Source organism: Apus apus, chromosome 1, assembly GCF_020740795.1.
Source record: "Apus apus isolate bApuApu2 chromosome 1, bApuApu2.pri.cur, whole genome shotgun sequence".
Lineage (NCBI taxonomy): Eukaryota > Metazoa > Chordata > Aves > Apodiformes > Apodidae > Apus > Apus apus.
Window position 1 is genome coordinate 147,545,129 of NC_067282.1, and position 18,991 is coordinate 147,564,119.

At 36.8% G+C, this 18,991-nt stretch overlaps 1 protein-coding gene across 1 annotated transcript in view; it reads left to right on the top strand.

The window, feature by feature from the left end:
• The first annotated feature begins 15 nt into the window (after window positions 1–15).
• PARPBP (PARP1 binding protein) overlaps window positions 16–18,991 on the top strand; it is a 42,109-nt gene continuing 23,133 nt past the window's right edge. Inside the window, exons 1-6 of the mRNA XM_051644133.1 lie at window positions 16–87; window positions 1,417–1,569; window positions 6,785–7,015; window positions 8,258–8,368; window positions 9,833–10,003; window positions 12,256–12,410. Coding sequence (XP_051500093.1) covers window positions 1,420–1,569; window positions 6,785–7,015; window positions 8,258–8,368; window positions 9,833–10,003; window positions 12,256–12,410 — 818 coding nt within the window. The 5' untranslated portion in view covers window positions 16–87; window positions 1,417–1,419. The remainder of the gene's footprint in view (window positions 88–1,416; window positions 1,570–6,784; window positions 7,016–8,257; window positions 8,369–9,832; window positions 10,004–12,255; window positions 12,411–18,991) is intronic.

Genomic DNA, 18,991 nt, shown 5'->3' on the forward strand with positions numbered 1-18,991 from the left:
GGAGGGCAGCCTCTCCGCCCCGCTCCGCCCCGCTCCGCCGGGCCCGCGGCTCCGCGCTCCTCCGGCTCCGCGCTCCTCGCCACGCAGGTAGCGCTGCTGGGGAGACGGGGGCTCTGCGGCCCCTCTGCAGGCCGGGTGGGAAGGCCGCGGTTCTCCCTCCCGGCCGGGCCCGGGCCGAGGCAGGGGCGCCGAGGTGGCCTCAGCTGGGGGAGCGGGACGGGCCCAGCGGGGGCAGTAACGGGGACGCCGGCCCTCAGGGTTTAGGGGTTGCCCGCAGGCGTTTTGGCTTGTTCGGGCTGTTTCGCTGGGCGTTCGCTGCGGGTGACAGGTCTCGTCCTTTGGGAATCCCTCTCAAGAGTTCGGGGGGCAGGAGGGGGGTGGGTGGGGAAGAGAAACGCCTCCAGAGAGGCTTTTCTTTGCCTGACGCTGACTTGCACCTGCCCATCTGTTTCATCCTCTGTGGACCGCGTGTTTCATTTATGCCAACGTAAAACACTAAAGTGGGTTGCACCCTGCTAACGTTTGGGAGAGCAATTGACTGCAGTTGCTGTTACCGTCCGGCTTGTTACCGATATCTCCTTATTTCCCCTGCTTCTTTCCCGTGCATCATCATACTAATCACCAAAAAAAACCCCCTGTGAAGTTTGCATTCTCTAGGTGAAATGAGGGGGAACGTTGGTTTCGTGTTCTGAAAGTAAATGGTATGAGTATTGTGTCTGTACTGTCACTGTGAGTCAGTGCTAGGGAGCTGTGTTTCAGGAAAGAAAAAGGATGAAGAGGGCAAATTTTTTGAAGAGTCTCACCTACTTGTTTCTTGTCAAATGCAAGAAGGGGGGAAAAAAAGGCCTCTTTTACATGAAGCAGTCAAATTCAGAACTGATACTGAAACTCATCACTAAAGGAATAGGGGAGACAATGACTTACGGAATGAAAAAAATCCCTACATAAGTAACAAAAACATTTAGAGATGTCTTTGTTAGTAAGTCACAGAAATACTGAATCTCTTGTTTCCAGGTTTAAAGCATTATCATAGACACTAGTCTGAACATATAGTGAATGGATAGTGCAGAAGACATTCTAGGGCATTCAGACTTGCTGCTTTCAGAGACAGAAGACCCATATTTTTGGTAAATTTCATTCTTTTATGTTGGCACAATGTACAAATAAAGTAAGTGGTCTTCATGAAGGCGTGTCATGTATAAGCACTCTTAACACCTTGTCTTTGTAGTTGCTTGTCATAGTGAGGTGAGACTCACTAGACTTTTGGTTTACTGGGAAGAGTTTGTTCTAGGAACTTGATCTGCAAGAAGATGCAACAGGTTTTGCTCACATTATTGGAAGGTGAAGAAATGCATAGGCCTCTTGAGTACTTACAGTAATTTTTATTTCCCTTTATTATCTCTATCTCTGTTCTAGACAATGGATGCTTTCCAGCAAAAACTTTTAAACTTGATCAGGTGTTTCAGAAGACAGTGGCCTTCATTTTCAAACTCTGAAAGGACTACTGTATGTGGAGCAGACTGCATGCTGATGGTGGTACAGCTGTCAATGGCTGAAATCAATAAACAGGTTTGCATTCTTTCAGTACTTAGTACATATCAGACTTGGTTTACTTATTGAGCTTTTTGCTTAGCACTTACTTGAAATGGCTGTTCTGTTCATTTCATTGTTTTAGCTGGGGTAACTCTCATTTGGCCTCAATCAGATGCAGCAAGGCACTAAAATTAATATGATCAAGCATGCTGTTAAATCAGGGCTTAGAAAAAGAACCACAAGACATTTGGGAGGATGGAAGTGCTTTAAATGTGTATCTTAGATCTAGACTTTAATATGAAATAGTACTATCTTTTCCCTGGTCATATATCGCCTGTTTATTTCCATCAAATGTTTCTTCTGTGCTGTAGATCAAAGTGGGAGAACTATGGCATTTGGGATGGATTTTGAGTCAATAAGCTTAAAAACCCACAAAAAAACTCAACAATAAAATCACACCAAAACCAAACCCAACAAATACCAACAAACAAACAGAAAACCCACTTCAGTTTGTGTGCTCGTAGTTGCAACATATTTTTTTTTAATTACCACTTGTCCTGGAAGAAGCTTGTATCTTGGAAGAAATATTTCCAGAACTGCTGTTTAACCTAACTGAATTCATCACCAGAAAAAGCCATGTAGTCTAAAATGTGAATAATGGGGACATCTCTTATTTAAACATTAAATATAAAACCGATCTATTCATCCTCACTGTAGTAAACATTACGGTAGAAACATTAGAATCCCGAGTTTCTACATTTGTACTGCATATAATGTAATATATTCCAGCCAGGATCTCACAATACCTGTGTAGGTAAAACTAAGAAATTACTGTGCATCAAAATGAACTTTGGGGGACGTGATTAAGGCCTGTAATGCAAAACTATCTGCGGAGGCGATCACTGTTTTTTTATGTTTGTTGTGATTCTCAAGGGAGAACTACAAACACATTTACAAAGCCAACTCTAGGAACAAAAATGTTATTCTGTTGGTTGCAAAAAATTACAGACATGATAAAGATGATCTTTTTATGGTTTATTTCTACTTCTTTCCTAACAGCTTACAAAAATCTTTTTCCTTCCCCTGGGGGTAACAAGTTTATTCCACTTTCTTTTTTCTCCAGCAAAGATTCCTTGTGTCTAAAAGGATCTTTTCTTTCATAGGTGATCTAACAAAATTTAAAGCAATTATCTTCAACTAATTGAATTTTGAAAATTACTGCTTTTACTTTATATCTGAAGAAAGACCAAGTGCTCAAAACCTAATTAGCTGTTTTTCTGGTTATACTAATTGCTCTAATAAGATAAATTAGCAGAATGTATAAACCTTGTCTTGCATATGTGGATTAAAACTATTATAACACTTGCATGCGCTGTCTCTTGTAGTTCAGTTTTTTCAGTTGAATGTCTGCTTTGAAGTTTAGTGCCTAGAGAGAAACATGGCTGTTTTATTCAGCACTGAAACTGCAGGCTTCGATGCAGAGTATTACAGTTATAGGCACGTCCCTTGTTAAGTCTTTGATTTAAGTACAATACTTTCATATATTTTACACAATACTTCTAGAATAGAAGTCTGTTGTGATATTGTGTACTAACATATTATTGACTGGCTGGATTGAAAAACAAAAATACCTACCACCAACAAGAAACTATTCACTTTCTTTAGGAACCTGGATGATTTTAATGGATCTGTTCTTTGAACTGTTATCTGTATCTGCAGTAGAAATTAAAAATAACAAAGCTTTTTGGAGAACTCTGAAAATGTATCATCATTTAGTATTCTTAAATTTCACTAAGAATAAGGGTAGCAAACAGTGTAATAAACAGTGATCAAATAGCAGGGATGAAAGGGGGAGAAAAAACAAATCTCTGCTTTGAATTCCTCTGAAAATACTTTGTGTTGTGGCACAGCTGTAACCATATGGCATAAAGACAAGTGGCATATGGTCTGTTATGAAAGTGAATACCTTTTACCTCGACTGATCAGTATAGATCTAAAACGTGGGAAAACTTTCAAGAAAAATCTTTCTTGAAGTTTTAAATAGAAATAACAATGTTCAAGTTGAAGTTCAGTTGAGAGTAAATTGTTTTAAGTTGACTGTTTGCACCTGTGGATTAGGAGGAGTAGAAAATTTTTCCTGAGTCTGAGAATTTAAATCCTCAGACTTGTCTTAAATGTTTTGTAAATCTCTCTTCTAGCACTAGGACGGTGAGGCTGGAGGAAAAAGTGCTTAATTGTTGATTTTTAGAAACATTTTCCTTTTAGAAATGTTTCTCTTTCTGATTCAGTTGAAATCTGTTTTGGTGTGTGGTTGAGTTCTGCCCTGTACAATCTCTTAAGAATATTTTGTTCTGTTCAGTTTCGTGTATTTCTTCAAATGCTTTCCCAAATAATCTTGTTTCCATGTTGGCAAATAAAGAAATATGCAAAGTTGTTTTACAGTGTTACTCCCCTAAACTGTTGTATCTGTCTCCGTTTTTGGACATGAGACTCCTACAGTCTTTGTAGCAATTTTATAATGTATGTTGCTTGTAACATACTGTAAGGATGCTACAGAATCACAGAATGGTTGATTTGGAAGGGGCTTCTGGAGGTCATCTTGTCCAAGCTTCTGTTCAAGGAGGGGTACCTGGTGCTGGTTGCTCAGGACCATGTCCAAGTGGCTTTTAAATGTCACCAAGGATGGAGACATAACCTATGAGCAGCCTATGCCAATGCTTTTTTCAGTTTGTGCCCAGTGCCTCTGGTCCTGCCACTGTGCACATTAAAAAAGAGCCTATCTCCGTCCTCTTTGCATTCCAGATATTGTTTCTCGCTCGGATAAGTACAGTTTTTACTTTGCCTGTTTCAGGATTCCGTAATTACAATTACTAACTGTTCTGCTGACCCATACATACTGTAGCTCTCTAGTCCTTAAACAGAGCATACCTGTATTCTCTTTGACTATGGTACTTTTCCCTTTGACACCACCCTCTTCCCCATCCTGCCCCTTCCCCCCAAAGTCTCAGACAATTACCCATGCAAGGCATGCTGGATTTCTCTAATCTTGGGGTATTAGCCTGTAACTTCATTGGTTTTACTTCTGACAGGTTGCAATATAACAGATGCTTACGTCTGTACGCTCCTGCTCATATGAGCCAGTTTCTGAATCTCTGCATGGCCCTGGCATTATTCACTGGAATGGGAAACATTCAGAATTCTGCTTCATACTACTATAACGTGCCACAGTTTGGAAACTTCTCTCCTGTATGGGCGCATACACTAGTGGTGAAGGTTTAGTAGGGCTAGAGATTACAAGACGAGAATCGCACAACCCTAGGGCAATGCCAGACAAGAATACTGTACTCTAGGAGTATGCCTGAAAATAAGAGAACTAGAGACAGCACCTGGGTGATGCCTAAGCACAGCACTTTTGAACACGTGCTTCCCAAAAATGATTAGTGACCAGTTGTTTGGGGAAGGCAGAAGAAAAGGTGATGTTGCTGAAATGCATGTGGTTTCCTGTTTTGTAAAACCATTTTCTGGCAAATTAGGAGCTTATTTGCCATGTAGTTAGTCCTAGAAAGCTTGCAATATCTACTAAAAATGGTGTATTTAGGCATGAACTGTTGCTACTGGATTTTAGACATTCCAAAATAAGAGTCCAAGGAAACTTAACCTACTGCACTACCAAGAAGTGAAGATGCTTTATGATACTTCTGTTGTGTCTATGCCTGTGAAACACAGTACTTGCAATGTCTATCAAGTATGGAACTCTTTGTATTTCCTTAATCTATTAGCCAGTTGGCATGTGCTTACTGCAAAACACAACATTAAAAAAAAAATTTTAAAACCAGAAACTGTTGACAAATTGACTGTGTGGGTAATAGGATACACTGTCACAGTGAGCACCTGATCATGAAGGTTAATATCTGGACTGCAATTTTATATGGATTTAAAATACTCTTGTAGCACTAATAAAAACTTGCCTAATCTCTATGGGTCCTTGATCTGGTGAAGAAAGGTTTTGATTTATTAGATTCCCTACTGAAGTTTTACTTTAACTTGGTACTCCTGGAGGATTTTGTTTCAAAACAAAGTGAAAAAAACATATGTATATGTATTTTTTTTCCAACCTATTGCTGTTTTGATCTGTTTAAATTTGGTTATAACATTATAATATGTTTCACTTTTTGAGGGACTGAAATGGAAAACGAGTGCTTTTCAGAAAACATAGATGCTATTTTATTATTCTGGTATGGCATGCAAGTTCTTAGTACTGAATTATCATAACCCATGCATAAATTAGAAGGCAAAATGTGATTTGAAAGTAGTATGCATGTACTCTTTCATTTTCACTCCTAATTCTTTATCTAGGCAATATCAAAATAGTTGACTTTCAGGACTTTGGAATTGTCTATTTAACTGGGTCTTTTGGGAAAATTGTGTTAAGTATGCTGGAGCCCTGAGAAGGGATCTTTTGGGCTGGAACAACTTAAATTATTAGAATTGTTCCTAGTTTTGGATTTCGTTGTGTATTTAGTTACTAATGGTGTTTTTAGGGAATCATTTTGTCCAGACTGAAGTTACTTAATGTGAAAATGTCACGAAATAAAAGAAAACCTGTGCTCTAGTCAGGAGTTACTGACATAGCAGAGCAAGGCTTTTCACTCAGCCACAGGGCATTTATATCATGTTACATAATGTATTATATTATCATATAATATTGTGCTGTTGTGTTTGTTTTGTGTTTTTTTTTCCACCATATACTGGAGAAAGCTTTAAATACCAGTAATGTGAACTCTGTTTCTTTGGTGAAACCTGGAAAATTTGCTTCAGTTGTGAAGTTACTTGTTGCATGTATTCTGAGATCTAACTCAAATAGAAGGACCTCAGCTAAAAATGTTTAACAGCATGAAGTGGGGAACTGTTATATAGATCAAAGAGCAGGGTGTGGGTGAAAATTAGGAGTCTAGATGTGAAAGAGGAGGGGATAAGAGCAAGCAGTGAGTCACAAATTTCAGGGGGAAGGGAAAGCAGTGTTGGGGAAGTTGGCATTGGGAGGATGTGTACAGTATGGTAGTATGAAAAGGTTTGCAATAAGCATGGCAATGAGGAAACAGAGGAACTTCAAGTAAAAGTTTGCTATAATCTAAATAGTTACATTTGTAACAAACTGTTTTATGTTTATATATGCAGCTTGTTTTAAAGTTATTTTTAAAGCTATGCTGAATACAAAACATAATATTTTTTTGCTTTTTTGTTCTATTAGCACCATGGAGATTTCACAGTGTCACTTAGTGATGTGTTGGAAACTTGGAAATATTTGTTACATGACAAATTGGGATTATCATATGAAAACATGAAAGAACCTGAAAATTATGCTGAGCTTAAAAAAGCCTATCATGCCTTCTTGGAAAGAAGCAATATGTTAGATCTGATAGACATATGTCAGAAGTGCTATGGTCTTGGACTTGTATCTGAAGATGAAAGTATAGCCCCTGTAAGTATTTTGGTTTTTTTGAGCTCTGATATTGTTTTGACATATTTTTTTATGCTAGTTATGGATTTATGGTACTCCTAAATATACTCAGGAGTTCTGAATTATTGGCAAGTTACTTTGCTGTCTGTTTGGGAAGCAGACAAGTTCAAATTACTAAATCTTTTAAAAATATCTTAAATTCACTCAAAAATATTTCTTTCTGTTGTCCTACTGGATGGGTGGCTCCCACAGCTTTTCTATGAGTGTATCACTCCATTCCAGAAATGGAACTGAAAAATGACCTGTAGAGATTTGGTAAGACTGGAACAAAGCTTAGTCATTAACATTTGACTTGAAGTTTTGGCTATACGTTGCAGTCAAGATATTTTTAATGGTTATTGATTTAAAAATACCATGCTTTTAAAAGCAAAAGCCCCCCTGTTTTACATGTAGTTCCATGTTAGATTTTTGCAGAAACCAGAAGAGGTTCCACTTCGGCCACTCATGAACATACCTTGAATTACTAATAACAGCATGATTTAAACTGTTGACTGTCCAGCCCTAGTAAAAACAAAAAGCTTTCTTCATGAAAAAGTGGTCAAATACTGGAACAGGTTACCCAGAGAGGATGTAGAATTTCATCTTTGTAGATACTCCAAACCTGGGTCAGCATGTGACTGAGCAACCTCATCAGAATGGTCCTGCTTCAAGCTTGGACTTCTACTGGATGTTCTCTATAGGTCCTTTCTAACCAAAATTATTGTATGGTTCTATGACAAGTATGCTTGTACCTAGCTTGCTTACTTCTTTAAAGGTTCAGAGAACCTACACTCAGACACTTCTGAGATTGTTAGGCATGAAAGGTGAACTGCAGTTCAGGAAGAGCATAGAAACTGCAATTTATTTTTTTCTTTCCTTCCTGTTTTTGTGGGGAAGGTAGAGAACTTGGGTAGGCTAATCAGCCCTTCCTAAACATGTTAGAACATATTAAATGTTCTCCCAAACATAAGCAGCTGCTTTTAGTGCAAATGTATTATATAACTCTTTGAGATGTATTTTTTAAGTTAATTTCTATCTTAGACCTCATTTATCTACTAAAAAAGTTGTACTTTTACGAAGACTAATAAAAAGAGGGTTGTAAGGGCTGCATTAACCTCAAAACACTGGCAAACTGGTGGAGACATAGTTTCACCAGATTTTAATACTACTATTGTTTTCTAGTCATCTTAATATTTTAAGTTTATCCTACTCTTTTTATTAAAGGTTCTACTATTGGAATTTATTTCTGGCATAATGAATGTACATGAAAGTAATGGTGCTCTTCTTTCTGTTCCTTCTACGCCAGTCAATAGACATGGCCAGGAGAATGTGAAGGTAAAAATTATTTCTGTCTCTTTTGTAATGTTCTGTATATATTGAAAGGATGAAATATAGTTTTGTTTTCCAATTATTGATATTAAAATATTTCTGGTGTAAAAAATGTGTATTAAAACTCTGTATCACTTTAATATATTGTAGGCAGTCCAATTATGGCAGGCACTTGATGTAGGCACTTAATCTGTCTTGGAAAAGCAGGGAATAAATTTTTCCACAAGAACACTAATGTTCAAACATTGACTTGTCTAGGAGTTAAATGATTTGTCCAGTGCTGCAAAATGATGTGTTAGGTGAAGTAAACCTTCAATTTCATTTTATTAGCTTGTACTCCCTTAAATATGGAAGAAATCTGCATAGCCACTGCAGTGGTAGCTGTAGTAAAGCAAACAAGGTTTGTCTGTCCCAGTAGAGGACTCGAGGGCTTTCTGGAAATACTGCATTCTTTCCCTTTACCCTTTCAATCATCAAAACAAGAATCTCAGAATACAATATAACAATGCTTGAGATGCTGGAGCTTTAGTAATTTCTTGCTTTTATAATGAGTGGAAATTTCAGTTCAATATTTGGGTACAACTCAAAATATTTCAGAACAAGAAAATATTTTCTGATATAAGGTTTTCCACTGCATAGGTCTTCTACCACTAACATAATGGCTTTCTTGCTGCTCTGACTTGTAGTGAAAATATTCCTTGATCTTTTTTTTCCATATCTTAAATCTATTTTTCAACCTGTCACACCGAATTTTTAATTTATTTATTTTTTTTACTTCCTACATGTTTGTTGTGTTACATCCCTTTGAATAAGAAGACATTCTATAGCAAATACAGGTTTTGTCATTATTTTCCTTTTGTTAATGGCCTTTATTTGTTCTTGGTTTTCTTTGCTTACAACAAAATTGTAAATTCTTCAGTTCTGGGACTGAAGTTCAGGGTCCAGAACACTGCTGCAATATAAACAATTACGATTTTGTTTTGGTTATGTGGGTAGAACTGGGTCACAATTTATGTCCAGACTCAGTCAGTGGAGTTTCTTAATTGAAATCCCCTTGGGAGTCAAGGGAAAAATTACTGCACCTGGCAAGGAGCTGGCAAGTTGTTTAAAATATTAGCCTATTTGAAGTTCATAACCAATCCTTACTTGGTTTAGTCTTAGGCTAGTATTTTGGTTTGAGAGAGAAAAGGACTATCTATGAAGAGATTTCTGAGTAGAAATTGCTAGCCAATGTTAATAGCTAGAGATTCAGCCCTCAAATATATTACTACAATACATGTAGTTCTGGCATATTAATCATGCTTGCTTTTGTCAGTATTTTCAGAACATACATAAGACAGCAGTTTGAAATGATGCAAGGTGAAATTCTTATTCTTGCAAAAATCTTAGTGCATAACTTGTTGACTTTTTTAAAAAAGGAACATAATTTAGCTCTGGGATAAAAAGTTTGTGTGGTGCTTTCTTATACAGGTGACAATCCTGGCAAAGAGGTGTGTTTGTTCATATTTAAGCCTGTTGGTGAATTCTAAGGATGATCTGGCATCGGCTCGTATTCTAAATGTTCCTGACAGAGGACTTGGTAGAGAAGCCTTCACTAACCTAAAACATGCCTCACAGCAGAAAAAAATGTCCATTTTTCTGGTACGTGTTTCAAATGAAACTTGCTATAGATCAGGGGCAATGAAATAGATCTATAAATATGTTGCTTTAATCAAGACTGAGAGTCAAATGCCACCTTTTTCCTTAGGTTAAAAAGATACAACAGAGATTCTATGTGAAGAAATAGATGCTTGCTTGGTCATTAGATTTTAAGATGCATAGAGAAATAAATATGTGCGTGAGTGTACCTCTGGATCTCTAAAATGTGATGTCATAAAAACAGGCCTTGAGACTGTTCATCCCAAACTGTGAATGAAATCCTGAAAAAGTGTGTGATATTAAGCATGGATGTCAGATATGCTTTTTATTATTTCTTTTGAAATTTGAAATCCTGGTAAACAGTGTGAAGTGGGGAAATGCATACGCATATAAAAAAACAAGCAACGACAAAGGAAGAAAAGATGGCATGAGACTAAATGCTGCTGCTTGCCAAATATCTCTAAAAGCTGTGAAGTTGGGTTAAATATCATAAAGGAGTATTAACATTAACAAAATTAAGTCACTAACTGCATTACCATACATTTCAGTTTAAAAGTGCTGTAGGTATTTTTGTTAAATAGTAAACCAGCATTGAATGTGCATTTGTTAAACTGGAGACATCTGGAACCTAAAGTGTTTCTGTGTGCAAGTTACTTTTCTTAGAGCGACCTGGTGAGAAAGCCCTGCCACTGACATGTACATTAGAACAGAGGCCAAAATCTCAAAGGGCAGTATTGCAATTTTTTCAGCTTTGACTCAGAATTTGGGGAGGATAATGTTTTCCAGTAATTTGCAGCATGATCAGTCTTGAAATACTACTCAAGATGCGATTGATATGAGACATGCCTGCTTGTTTTAGTCTCAAAGGCACAGAGCTGGAACAAAACCCCCACAACTAGAGCCAGTGGTGTACTCTTCTTCAGTGCCCTTGTATAGGAATATAAAAAAAGACAGCATCAATGTGCCATGCTCAGAGGCATGTCGCTAATGACTTTGGTGTGTGAGGTGCATTTTTATTTACAGTAGTCAGCACAGAGCCATCTCAATAATAGTTGGACTAAGATGAGTAAGAATTCTTTCTCCTAAGAAACACTGTAGTCCTTCATACTAAAAAGAATCAAATGTTGTATGCACAGTGGTCTCAGTGCAGACATCAGCAAACCAAGGAAAACCAGTATGGGTATGTAACAGTCTCTGAAGCAGCTGCATTCTCAGATTTTAATGGTTGAATAAATGTGGAAGATTTGTGAAGTCTTAGTTCCAAGGTTAATTACTTTTTCTCATAATGCTCTGTTAGCATTGTATAAAAGTGCACTGGGTTTATTACCTCTTCCTGATAATTGCCAGAGGGGAAACTTCTCAACCGTGTAAAGAAGTTGTCTTTTCTGGCATCTGTGTCTTGTAGAACTCTTGCAAGGCCAGGATACTTTCCATGGGGAAGGCAAGATTCTATGGACTGTACATGATCCACAACAAAATTTTAGTATCAAGGCAGGTTTATTTTATTTGCTAGAATAATTCCAGTTCTTTCCAGTCCTAAGAGCTTTATGATTTAGCCGTATAGTCCGAAATGAAATTTTTTACAGAATTAATATTACTGAATCTGCTTCAAGCACGTTAGATTGTTATCTTTACCTTTCACCTTTTGGAGAACTGCTAAGCTTTTTATTCTGATTGATGCCTTAACATCTGAGGGATTGTCCTCTAAGGTGTACTGCTTTTGGGACGTCTCTTGTTTTCAATTTCTTTACAGTATATAAAAATACATGGAAGCTTTCAGAATTGGGTACCTGTGATGACAGAGGCTTTAACTGTCATAAATTTTTAGAAGCTTTATTTGCACCTGTGGTAAGCAGTGTGCTTCTAAAGTCAACTTTACATGCTTATGTTAAAATTCTACTTGGGTCATAGACAGCCCTCTGAATATAAAAGTAAGTTTTTTGAGGTCAGCAGGAGCATTTAAACAGAAGCAGCAACAAAACAATTCTGCACCCTGTGTTAGTATTTTTTTCTAAACTGTTAAAAGACCAATGTAAATACCAAATTAGCCAGGTCGTTTTCACTTTGTTTTTTTATACTGCTGCACTGTTTAAGTATTGATCTTGCAAATATTTATGGTGAGATGTACAAAGCTTGTCATTAAGAGTCTATTGATTTCAGTTAAATTATTTCTGCTGTCATCCAGATATTATACACTGTTTGCAAATCATCTTGTGTTTCTACAGTTTCATGTTTCTGAATATTTTTCCTAATAGATGGCAACATCTTTTATCCGAACTGTAGAACTTGGAGGAAGAGGCTGCGCATCTTCGTTATTTGATCCTTTAAGAGTCCATGTAAAAGGGCTTTCAGACTTTGTTAATTTTATTGACAAGCTGCAAGAAATTGTTGGTGAAATCTTAAATCCAAGGTAATAGAATTTCTGTTATGTTTTCGTCTTGAGGAGGGGGAATGAAAGAAAATCTAATTATTTAATAACGCAGAGTCAGTGTTTACAACTTACACCTTATTAGAAAATTTAAATATTTGAAAAAAAATTGGCATAAGCTTATGGATTTTTTGAGGCTATTCTTTGTATTAAATTTTTATCAAATCAATGGATGTATGACGATGTGGGTAGTACCCTGGTTGTAGATTAACTTCCCAACATTTCAGTCTTGTGGGTCTGGTAAGTACATAAGCTGGTATGTGCTTTACTTCCTCTTGCTCATTAATTACTTCCTTTTTGTGATTTCATTGTATACAACCTTATATAAAGAAATCTTTATTGCTGCTGACAAATTACAACATTGGTTATCCTTTTTAACTACGTAAGTAATTATTCTTACAATTTGCTTAGGAAAGATCTGGTGAAGTAACTGGTGTTGAATGTTTTTGAAGACCTGAAGTTAGTCTTTTGGGCAGGCTTATAAATGAGAGATTAATTAGAGAGAAATTTAAGTGTAAGACAGGAATTTGAATTGGTCATGCCAGTAGTATAAAGAGAAGAGCAGTTTCTTTGAGCTTTAGAGAAGTTTGTATTTTTTTTTAATTTCTAATCAATTATTTTTCTAAACTTAATTTTAGCAAATCAGCTGTAATAGTTCTGTCCTTGATACTAAAGCAGCTTTTTTTTTTTAGTTTGAATCGAGTCTAATCTACACACATTGAAAATAAAATGTTATGAACAAACTATAAGCATTATTTTAATTACTGTTCAGATTGCACTGAAGCTGAAAGCAGGAAGTATTTCTCAAGTTGTTTTGCAGTTTGTTTGTTTGTTTGTTTACTTTTAATTCTCCTTTTTTCTTTCATTTCAACATCCTGGATGCCAGAGACATATTGTCTGTGCTGGTGATTAAAAAAAACTTTTGACTCATCAAATGAACATTCTTACAAATCTCTGGAATTATGAAATAGTTCATGCTTACCTCTCTTCATTCTCCAGATGTCTAACATCAGAAGAAATCACTAATATTTCAAGAATCAGTAGCATGGACTTTCCTTAAAGTTTGGGGATGCTGTAAAACTTATAAGCCTAAAACTATTTATAAATTTTGTACATACAAGACTTGGATGATGCAGTAAATAACTTGGATATTCTAATTTTTGTGCATGTTTCTTGCCGAGAAACATCAATGTTGTATGTGTCTGTGAAGTGGATGATTATTCTACATCTGAGGATCTGGAAACTCTTTTCTATTGATATAATGAAGAAGTGCAGTACTAGTTTGTCATTCTGGAAATCCTTCTCTTTTAGGCCAGACAATAATGCTTCCTGCATCTGGAAAGATCTTACTTACTCTGTTTCTGTAATGCATTTTTTCAAATTTGTGAAAGATGAGTGTGACTTAAAACTGAATGATGGAAAGGCTTACCAGAAAGGATTACCAGTTATTGGTAACTGCACTTTTTGGTTCATATAGATGCTTGTGTATGTATACGTAGATGTACTTTAAAAGTTCCTGCTTATTTCTGTAGAGTAGCAAAGTTGGTAGGTGAGCTGTATATTTTCTTTTTGAATTGGGTCCTGACTTCACTAAGTACTGACCACTAGGTGACACTATTGCACAGCTCACATTCATAGCTGTTTAGCTTTAAAGTTAACTGCGTTGTTTCGTTCAACACACTGTGTTTCTTTGGAGTGAGTCTTCATTTCAGGTCCATGAGTAGTCAACTGTAGAAGTTATACAGCTTGACTTCGTCATGGAAGTTGACAGGGAAAATGCTAGTTCTTATGTGTTGCCCTTGTGAAGCTGTGATTTCAACTGGAGATGCAGTAGTATTTTGGGGAGAAAAGGAGGGAAAACACTTAAGACTCTGTCTGGTCTTGTGCTGAATAGTTGAGGTTAATTGGATAGTGTTCATGCAGTCCTGGATTTTTGTGTTCTAAAGTTGCTGGAAAGGTGTGCAAGTGTATGGAAGACATTGTCTATAGGACTCCTGAAACTTATGATCATGGAATAATTCAGGTTGGAAGGAACATCAGGAACTTTTTTGTTCAACATCCTGCTTGAAGCAGGATCAATGATGGGGTCAGCTTAAGTTAATCAGGGTTTTATCCAGTCAAGCTTTGTGCAGTATCCATCCTTGGAAATTTTCAAAAAGGAGCTCTTGGCAACCTCTTCCACTGCTTGAATGTCCTTGAATTTTAAAAAGTAGTTGGCGTTTTTTTTCTGTTTATCAGGTTGGGACCTCTCATTGCAATTTATGCCTATTGTCTCTTTTACTTCCATTAACTGCCAACGTGATGAGGAGCCTGGCTCCATCTTTTTGGATACCTTCTTGTGGGTATTGGAAAGCTGTTAGTAGATCCCTCTGAAGCCTTCTCTTCTCCAGACTGAACAAGCTGTTCCCTTAGCTGCTTCTTACAGGGCATGTCTCCCTGACCATGTTGGCAGCCCTCTGCTAAACTTGGTCCAATTTATCAGTGTCTTTCCTGGACTGGGGGGCCCAAAGCTGGATGCAGTATTCTAAATTTGATCCAAGGAGTGCTGATTAGAGAGGGATAATCACATTCATCAGACTACTGGCTATGCTGCTGTTGATGCAGCCAAGGATACTGTTGGCCTTCTTTGCTGCCAAGGCACACTCCTGGCTCATGGTTAGCTTGTTGAACATTCACCAAGACTCCTAGGTTCTTTTAGTTAAAGCTGCTTTCCAGCCTGTGTCGTTGCAAGGGGTAATCCCTGTCCAAGACTTTGTATGTCCTCTTGGATTTCATATGGTTCCTGTTAGACCATTCCTCCCGTTTGTTTAGTTATCTCTGCATGGCAGCTCTGCCCTCAAGCATATTGACCATTCCATCCAATTTAGTCTAATCTGCAAGCTTGATGAGCATGTATTTTTATCATTGAGTCATTGCCAAATATATTTAAGAGAAAAAAATCCAACAGGTTCTAGGATAGACCTCTATGGCACTCCATTTGTAACTGGCCTCAGATACAGTACAACATGTTTGCTACCTTCTGAGCCTCGTCATCTAACCAGTTTCCAACTCATCTGTTTGTCCATCCATCCAGACTGTAACATCCAAACCTGTATGTTGCTACAATCAAGGTAAATGACATCCACCATTCTCCCCTGGTCTGCAAAACCAGTAATGTCATTTTAGGAGGCAAACAGATCGGTCAGATGTAATTTACACTTGATAAATCCATGCTTACATTTACCAGCCACCACCTAATTTTTCATAGGCCCAGAAATGTTTTATTGGAGAACTTTCTGCATTATTTTCTGAGGCGACAAAGTGAGGTTGATGAACCTGTGGTTCCCTAAACTATCCTTTTGGTCTTTTTGCACACATTTGCTTTTCTCCATTTGTCATGGACCTCCCTGATCACCAATGACTTTTTAGAGATAGTATAGAGTGGCCTTACGAGGACATCAGGTAATTCTATTAGTGTTCTTGGATGCAGCCCATTCAGTTTTATGGACTTATGTGGGCTCAGTTCTGTCAAGTAAATCCTGACTTAATCCTTATCCACTGCTGGGAGTTTGTGTCTGAAAACTTTCTCTAGTCAGAGGCCTGGGAGGCCATGCTGGTGAAGACTGAGGCAAAGAAGGCATTGAGTGCCTCAGTTTTAGCTGTGTCCACTGTTGCAAAATCTCCTGCCTTTCAGCAAAGGTGCCGGTTTTTCTTGTTCAGTGTTTTAATACAAAAGGAGCAGGTGAAGCTATTTTAACATTCGCTGCAAGTCTCAACTCGGCTGAGCTTTGGCTTTCTTGTCAGCATCCCTAAAATGCCCAGGCAATGTTTCTATAGTGTATCTTTGTAATCTGTCCGTTCTTCATGATCCTGTTTAAAGCCTTTTTGCATTGAAGCTTTGTCATCACTTCATTGTTTAGCCAAGCTGGTCTATTGATATTTCTACACATTTTCCTGAGTATTGTGATGGACTGTTTATGCTTATAATATACTGTCATTAATAACATCTCAGCTTTCCTAAGCTCCTTTGCTTTCCAGAACTTTCTCATGTGGTATTCCATCTACCAGTTCACTTAAGAAGCTGAAATCTGCTCTCCTGGAGTCACAGTCTGTACTTTGCTACTTGCTTTCTTCACCCTCCCAGGATCTTCAGCTCCAGTACTTCATGATTGCTACAGCTAAGCCTGCTATTGATTTTTTTTTTTTCTTCGCATCACTGTCCAATTCTTCCTTGTTAATAAATAGCAGACCCAGCTGTGTGTAACACCCCTGTGTGCCACCCATCCAGTATTGTATTCATCCTTTGCAGCACTCCAGATGTCAGGCTGTCCCACTGCGTTTTGGTTAATCCAGTGAAGCTGCAGTTCTGTAACTATTAGGAGCTTATATTTCTTCTAACTAGTTTTTATTGTGTTTTACTGGATAAATATCTTTACACTGTTTTAGGGTATTTGCAATGTGCTGTTTCTCAGTAAAATGCTGAGAACTTAAACACTCTAAACTTAGTTTCTCAACTCATAGCATCATTGAAACAAAGAAAAGGAACATTTTGGTGTTTAAATGTTTACCGTTAAAAGTTACTGATTATAGAGAACGAGCCAAATCAAGACTATATTGCCATTCTACCAAGTTAACAAACATTATGCTTGTGCCTTAATTTAAAATGTTCTTTTATTTTGAAGAAATAGAAAAATATCAGAGGCTTATATAAGAAAACAATTATTTTATAGGAAAAAAAATCTTTATTTTTTTTCCCCTGAAATTGGCACTTCGAGGACTAATTTGCTTTAACATAATTTTGAAGTGAATTATCTGCCTTACCTACACATTTAACTTTATAATGGAAATCCTGATATACTTTAATCTGATTGTCTTCATTTAGACTTACTGTTGAGAATGTTTTAAAGTATATTTAGAATTAAATAATTTTTAAATTGTTGTTTTATTGGCTTTGCAAGAAAATAGAAAGCTTTGTTTGAAAAAGTTTCTCTTGAGGGTAAGTCTGACTTAAGATATCGCAGTTGAAGTGTATGTCTTAAGTGCTTCAATTGTGCAATACTGCATTTAATTAAATTGTGATTTTAATGTAATTTGCTGTCCCTTTCCTTAACTTCCTAATTTAGACTGGTGCTGCAGGGTAAACTGACCATTATGTACTGGATTGTGAAATTCAAATATAGTCCCTTAATTAAAAAGAAGACATGGAGGCTGTGGTTTCATGGCACTTGTATATCAGAGCTGGACTGAAAAATCTTATTCTTATGCCATCACACAGATAGCAAACTACTATTTCATCTGTTTTCATGGCTTCCCTGTAATCTAGATTTGAGATGCAGTCTGGCAGCTCCCTGCCCTTAATTCCAATCCTGATAATTTTCAGTAAATTGCAGGAAAGTGATTGTGTCTAGAGGGAGCCTTTAAGTTGGATGTGTTATGGTGGGACAATGGAACTGTAGCATGGAACATGCATGGCTGTTCATCAAGAATCTTGTTCTGAGAATACTTGTTTATTTTTAGTAGCTTCCTTACCGGAATTGAGGAGCATTGCTTGTTAGGGAGAATTTCCAAAATTAATCTTGGTGAGAGCAGACACTGTCAGAACACCAATGTTGTTTTTTGCACTAGGTTTTTGGGAATGTACCAGATCTGTTAGATGATGGCTCTTTCTGAGGAATAGTCACTAAGGATTCTTTCACCAAATTGAAAGATATAAATTGTTGTCAATACAGCAAAGGCTGCTGTGGCAATATGGGAAGATACTTAGCAACAGAATATATATATATATATATATTTTTTTTTTTTTCTGTGATTTTATTGTGGATCTAATAAACTGCTTAACTCTGAAGGACCTAAGGTAATTACGTATTCACCTAATATTTAGTTTTAAAAATTAGAGTAATAATGTATGCATCCATTGTTTGAGGTGGAATTTTTTAGTAGCATGAGTGTTTTGACAGTTACTTTTTTTCTTTTACAGATATGTTTAAAATCCAGATAAGTTAATTGACACAATTTAATGTTGAAATTTTGAAATCTACATCAACATGAACTTCTGTTTTTTAAAAATGTATGAATATAGCATAATTATTTGAATAATTTGGTTTGCTTTAAAGCACATTTATTGTTCTGTTAAAAGCACTTGTATGTTGTATTGCTTTAGATAAATTTTATCCCACTCTTCTACCCAGGTAGATGAAGCTCTAGTTGACATCCAGCTTTGTGTTTGAGAATAGAATTAGATTGCTTCTCTCTTAAATATAGTTATAAATTTAAAAATTGGGTAACCATTCAGTTCTTACTAAGTTCTAAACCAGCTTCCTAAATCCATAAAAAAGTAAAAGGCTGTGATCCCTTTCCACCCCACGATCACTAGGTGTTTTTAATCTGTTTTAAGACATTTATTCCCATTACATAAGTCAGATTGTTACGTATTTGTCATCTATTTTTTGCCTCTGTTGGAGAAGTTGAAATGAATTAATAAAAATGTTGGCCTTAGTATAATAGAATTTTGATATATTCTTTTTGTTCTTGGAATAGGCTCCAGGAGGCTGTTCTGGTTTTTATCAAGTTTTGAATATTGTCCG